The sequence below is a fragment of the Octodon degus genome, unplaced genomic scaffold (assembly GCF_000260255.1).
Source record: "Octodon degus isolate 3935 unplaced genomic scaffold, OctDeg1.0 scaffold00286, whole genome shotgun sequence".
Lineage (NCBI taxonomy): Eukaryota > Metazoa > Chordata > Mammalia > Rodentia > Octodontidae > Octodon > Octodon degus.
In genome coordinates, this window is record NW_004524862.1 from 1,444,934 (window position 1) to 1,451,057 (window position 6,124).

Genomic DNA, 6,124 nt, shown 5'->3' on the forward strand with positions numbered 1-6,124 from the left:
TCCCCAGCACCACATGCCAGCCAGACCCGCCCCCTGGTGGGCTGAGCTGGCCACACACACACACAATAAATAAATGTAATAAATAAAAATAAAAAAAATAAAAAAAAAAAGAAAAGAAAAAGGAGTTGGAAATATAGCTCCATATGAAGACCATGGGAACACACACACACACACACACACACACACACACACACACACAGCTGCAATACCCAAAACAGAAGCCAAGTGGAAATCTGGTTCTCTTTTGTGGAAGGTTACCAAGAATGGACCTCAGAACCTCATGCTTGCCAGGCAGGTGCTGTGCCACTGAGCTAAAGCCCCAGCTCCAAATGCCTGGCTTTCTAGGGCACATCCTCCCTCCACCAGCTTCCAACCAGCACCCAAGTTTTGCTACTCACTGATACAACATGGTATGTGACTTCTGCTGCTGATCTATGAGTTCATCAGGGACCGCAGGCTTGATGACCGAGCGCCGGCCAAGGGTGTCCTGAAGGACTGTCATCAGCTCTGGGCTGGCTGCCTCCTTGTCCCCCTCGATCACTCCTATTTCAGCACGGCCCCCTCGCTCTCTGTCTCGAATATCCTTTGCCAGAAGCATAGCCTGACAAGAAGCCAAGGAAACAGTTGGCTCATCTGGGCCCTCCTGGCTCGGTGGTCCTGGTGGGGCGTTTCCTAGAACCCAGGCATATTTATTCTGATGCTGAGAAACTCTGAGTTGTGTCTGGTACTTGCCCTGTCTGCAAGACAGTCTGCTCATTGAACTTGGTGGTGCATGCCTATAATCCCAGTGGGCTGAGGCATGAGGATCACTGCAAGTTTGAGGCCAGCCTGGACTATAAAGTGAGACCTTGTCTCAAAAAACTAACAACAATAAAAAAAGACTGCTGAAAGGCTGGGGTCTACCTTGAATCTTGGGGATCATCAGGGAAAGAGAGGGGAAAAGGAACCAGAGTCCAGCTCCAGGGTGAGGTCTCAGGCTGAGGACAGAGCCCTAAGCAAGAGGAGCCATACCTTCAGGCGCTCCCCACTGTTGCTTTCTGGACCATTCCACTGGATGATGACTTTCCCAAGGTCCAGCAAAAAGACATCGCCTCGGTTAAAGCTGTCCCAGCTCATCTCTACCTGCAAATGAGAGGTAAAAGTAACTCAGAAAGCGTCTTGGTACCAGGTGGGGAGGCCCTGAGCCTGGGTCTGGGCCAGCCAACAGGCAGAACTTACCTCAGTGGCCCTGATGTTTCTCTTCCCTTTCACTTGGAGCAGCCGCTTCACGTCATAGGTGTTGGTCTCCACGTGCTTCATCCCAGAGGCCACACCCCCCTTTTTGTAGCTGAGGAAACATCCATTATTTATGGAGCATCTGCTCCCAATGACACAGCAGCAGCCTCTCCCACGGGGGTGACAACAAGGAACACTCAAGTATCCACTGCCCTACAAGTGACTCTCTCTGCAGCATAGAAGGGCTTGTTCTGTTCTCAGAACTGTCAGTGTAGAGTGAGGAGAGGGCCATAAGTCAGGCAGGGGCAGCAGCAGCAACAATACCATGGCCTTGAGACCACCCACCCCAGGAGCCCGCACTCCTACGTGTTCACACTGACCAAGTGTCCTGCACTCCAGGGAAAGCAGCCACGCCCTGAAGTAAGTAGAGGGCTCATTTTCAGGCTTCCTGTGGGTGGTGCCCTGTGCCCAGAAGGCCCTCAGTGAAGACTGCTAACCTGCAAGGAGCTGGCCTTGACCCAGGCTCAGAATTCTCAAGCCTATTGGAATTCCCCTCTCTGTTTTATTCTCAAATGCAAAGTTTTGAGTTAATTAAACTCCTCAGTTTGAGGAGCATTATCATCCCGGCCTCACGAGTGAGCACCTCTGGTATGAAGCAGAGGTCTGTGCATCCCCGTTGATCTGTGTGCCCTCCTCCCATTCCCCGCCCCATCTCAGGCTTCCATTCTCCTAGTTTAATAGTTCCCTTTATTTTTAGCCTTATAAAATGTGTCCTGCAGCTCAGACCATTGTGTTTGTAAAACAGAGGTTGACACCCATGTTTGTTGCTCTGCTCGCTGGGCGCTGTGTCTGGGAGGCGTGTCCCAGTGCCAGGTGTGTGTCTAGTCTGCTGCTGTGGGTACCCATGCCCAGTCTCCTGGTGATGACCCCGACATTACCTGCACCTGTCTACCACCATTAAACATTCTGTGGCAAGGATTCTGGTTCGTGTGCTCTTACGCACCCACGGACGTGAGGATTTCTTTGACATGCACACCTGTGTGTGGGATTTGCTTTAGCAGCACTGATCTCTCCAGCCTAAATTGCAGGCCACAGTCCCCCAGCAGGGCACCAGGCCCCCATTCCCACAGTCCCAGGAGATTTTGGCACCGCCCTGCTCTCTATTGCACTACTCTGATAGAATCAAGTGAGAGCTTTGTTTTGCTTTGTGTTTCTGGGTTTCTTCCTTTCTACATGTACTGGTCTTCTGGGCTTCCTTTGCTGTGGACAGCTTTCTCTGTGCTTGCTCGCTCCATGTGTTGCTGCTACTCACATGATGCCCTGCTTGAAGTAGCCGCGGAAGGTGTCGGACTCATGGTACTGGACCTCTCGGTGCTGCACGGGGCTGCCTCCCAGGTAGTCATCCAGCTGAATGGTGTAGATGGCTGCACAGCTCTGCTCATCCTGGGAGGAGTCTTTCCCAATCCAGAAGTGGATGTTCTGGGAGAGCAGACTTCCCACTCTCCGAGTCTGCCATATAGCAGAAAGGCTGAGTCAGGGACTGGCTCACCTCCCTTTGCTGCTGGGCCCTCTGGCCTGCCGGGGTGCAGCACACAGTGGCTTTTGTCCTGCCTTCATAGGGTCGGGGCCCTTCTTTGTCCCTGGAATTAGAGCTGCCCTGTCCCCAGTGCGGACCTGCTTTTGTGACTCACACTTTGGTAGCTTGAATTCCTCCCTACACTTGGGGAAGTTGGCAGCTTGTTATTCCTAAGATAAATGGAGACCACAGGAGACCTTTTCCCAAATGGACTGCAGACTCACCTGCTGGCACTCAACTGTACACCTGGTCGTGCACAACTGGTGTGTATGTCTGTGTGGCCCTGTCAGTGCTGCTCGTGGGAGAAACGGTTTCCTCTACTGGAATGAGCACTTTGATGCCACAGGCAGGCCTTGTGTTTGACCTTCCCCACACCCTCCTTGGTGGGGGAAGAAGCACCTTACGCGGGCAGCATGCTGAGGGTCAGACTGAGGCCACAGCCACCGTCTGAGGCCAAATGAGAAGCTGGGGACTAGCAATGACCTTTCAGTCAGGCTGGAGGCCTACTCCACCCGGCACCGGGCAGGAACCGAGGCTGATACCTGGCGCCCACATTTTTCTCTCAGCAGCAGATCAATCAACAGAGCCCAGGAAGCAGCTCTCAGGGGAGAAGCCCACAGGAAAGGGGAGGGCGGTGCTCACCGAGAGGACAATGTAGCAGTCGCCCTCATAGAAGTTGCCATGGGCACTCAGGGGTACCAGTGCCAGCTCCATTTTCTGAAAGGACAAGGAAGGTACAGGGCAGCACTCCTTGCCCCTCCCTTCGACCCACCCGCCCTTAACACTGTCCTTGGCACAGGTGCTATGAGAGCAAGAAGTCCCCAGCACGGGGCTTGTGTGGCTGCCACTCGGCTTCTGCGGGCACCACCTGCAAAAGCCTGGATCCCAGTCTGGGTCCCATCCCAGCTTTCTTTTCCCTGCCCTCCTCCCGCCGCCTGCTCGGTCTCATCTCACCATACTGTGTGGAGCCTTGTGCACCCCTGCAGGGCTTTGCAAGGGAAAGAGGAGGACATGAACTGTCAGGCACCCACCCTGCCCACAACCCCAGCAGTCAGGCCACCAGTGCCCATCCACCCTGACCACCCACAGCTGCCTAGGCCTGCTCTACTGGGAGTGTAGAGGTGGGGAAGCTGATGGCTTTAAGTGCTGGGGACTCCATGCCTTGTGCCCTACTGTTGGGAGTCTGGGCTGGGGACCCGTTTTGTCGCTGCATGGACTGCCTGTCCTGGGGCAGTCACCCACACAGCTTCAGGTGCAAGTTCTTATCACTGCTCCAAGTGAGCAGCCCTGCAGGCGCACTGCGTGTGCTCTACGTAAAGTATGTGTGTGAAATGTATGAAGATAAAATAGACTATGGTTTCTGTAACTCCACCTTAGTACCCTTACATTTTATTCATTTAATTAACTTTTTTGGCGGAACCAGGGATTGAACTCAGATCCTTGCATTTGCCAGTCAAGCGCTTATCCTACTGAGCCATCTCCCCGGCCCCTACATTTTTAAGTAAAGTGGGAGGCTTAAAATGATGGAAGTGGCCTGGGTCTCTCCAAGCTCTGAGAGCCTGGCTGAAGATTGGGATCCACGGTTTCACACTGCTGGTTTTATACAGCAGCACACGGCTGGGCTAGGAGGTGGCCTCACATCGGGCAGCTGGAGCTACTCAGCCCAGAGCTCCAGGCTCAGAGTCACTCTGAGGGAGCCATGCTCAGGGTGGGGCAGGGGCAGGGATGAGCAATGCCATCTGTGCCACAGCCCTGTCCCTGCTTTGTAGAAGCCTGGGTCCTGTAGGAGATGCATTCTATGTTCCGGTTCTCTCGTGGGGCCTCCTCAGAGTCCACCCATCTTCCTAGGACATTAACTGCTAGTGCAGACTCAGAGTAGATGGATGCTGATGGGACAGAGAGCAAGCTAAGTGGCTCAGAGCCTTGCTTTCCAGGGCTAAGAGCATTTAGCTTCTTTCACCGTCTACCTACCTGCTCTGAGTACCAGGGAGGGGACGAGGATGGGGCAACATGTACTTTTGAGGCTGCCTCTCACTGCGCTCAAACCACGGACTCAGGAGGGCAGGAGGCTACTATCTAGGAGGCACTGGCAGCGAGATTCTGCCCACGGATGCCAGTGGGCAGCAGGAGGGGTCCAGCTCACCTCAATCCTCCAGGTGATGATCCCAGGGTCGTTGCCCACAGCCCTGAAGGCACTGCTCAGAGACATCGTGCTTTTCTTCCCAGGACTGAAACATCACAGAGCAAGAGCTAATGCCCCTTGTGCTGGGCATCAAGCCAGTTCTCCTCCTAAGTCAGTTCCCAATCTCATTTGCCATTCTGCCATTCCTTGTGGTATGCACATCCACACCTTTCCAGCGTGACAGGGAAACAACTAGATTAAGTTTGCAGAAACCATGGCTGGCTCTGTCCTTTTTGCCAGTCCTGCTTCTATCCCACCACTTCCTTTCTAAGAGCCCAGGAGAGGCCCATGGGGTAGGGGGAGGCAAATATGTTAAGCCCTATGCTCACTCACTTCGCCTACATTATCCCATTTAATTTTCAGGAGAGCATATTTTCTTCATCTCATGCTGTAATAGAGTTGAGGTTTAGAGGTTAAAGAACCTGCCCGAGGGTACGCAGTAGAATGAGATCCGTATCCACCTTAAAACCTGTGCGTGGGGCCGGGGAGATGGCTCAGTGGAATAAGTGCTTCCCTGGCAAGTGTAAGGGCCTGAGTTCAATCCCCAGTTCTGCCAAAGAAAAACAAAACAAAACAAAACAAAAAACCTGTGCTTTCAGCCACTTGGACATACTGAGACCCTTCATAGGTTAATCTAAATTCTATGGCACGAGGGGAAAAAACATGAGAAAAATTTCCAAACTTCATAGCTTTCTGCCACCTTATTCACCCCTACTTTTCCCAGATCTTTGATTTCAGGGTCCTCTCACATCACCTCTTTGACCTGCTCTTTGGGATTATAAATTTATTATTGTTTTATTTAAGTGAACTATCCTACATCTCTATCCTCTCTGCCTTTGTTGTATGACTAATACATTCCCTGGGCTTTTCAGCTGGGATTGGGACAAAAGAAGGGTTCCAGGCCTTGGCAGAGGAAGGTGGGTGTGGCCTGGGCTTGCCAGTCAGTGGGCAGATGGGGCCACCCCACCCTCCCCCCATCCCCCGCACACACAGAAAATTTGGTCTCCAGTTCCTTGGGTCTGATAGAGGTAGGACTAGGAGATGAGGAAGTGGTAAAGAGAAGCCTGTGTGGATTTGGGGCTTTCTGTAGTCACAGTGTGGTGTGGTTTATCAAGAACCTGTATATACCCAGGTCTCCTATGAGGTTGATG

General features: G+C 52.7%; 1 protein-coding gene across 1 annotated transcript in view; it reads right to left on the bottom strand.

The window, feature by feature from the left end:
* The window catches only part of Avil (advillin), a 20,115-nt gene extending 15,092 nt beyond the window's left edge, over positions 1 to 5,023 (bottom strand). The window contains exons 1-6 of the mRNA XM_004647040.2: positions 4,935 to 5,023; positions 3,434 to 3,508; positions 2,528 to 2,724; positions 1,219 to 1,327; positions 1,012 to 1,122; positions 399 to 601 (exon numbers count right to left, since the gene is read on the bottom strand). Coding sequence (XP_004647097.1) covers positions 399 to 601; positions 1,012 to 1,122; positions 1,219 to 1,327; positions 2,528 to 2,724; positions 3,434 to 3,508; positions 4,935 to 5,000 — 761 coding nt within the window. The 5' untranslated portion in view covers positions 5,001 to 5,023. The remainder of the gene's footprint in view (positions 1 to 398; positions 602 to 1,011; positions 1,123 to 1,218; positions 1,328 to 2,527; positions 2,725 to 3,433; positions 3,509 to 4,934) is intronic.
* Between the last annotated feature and the right edge of the window lie 1,101 nt (positions 5,024 to 6,124).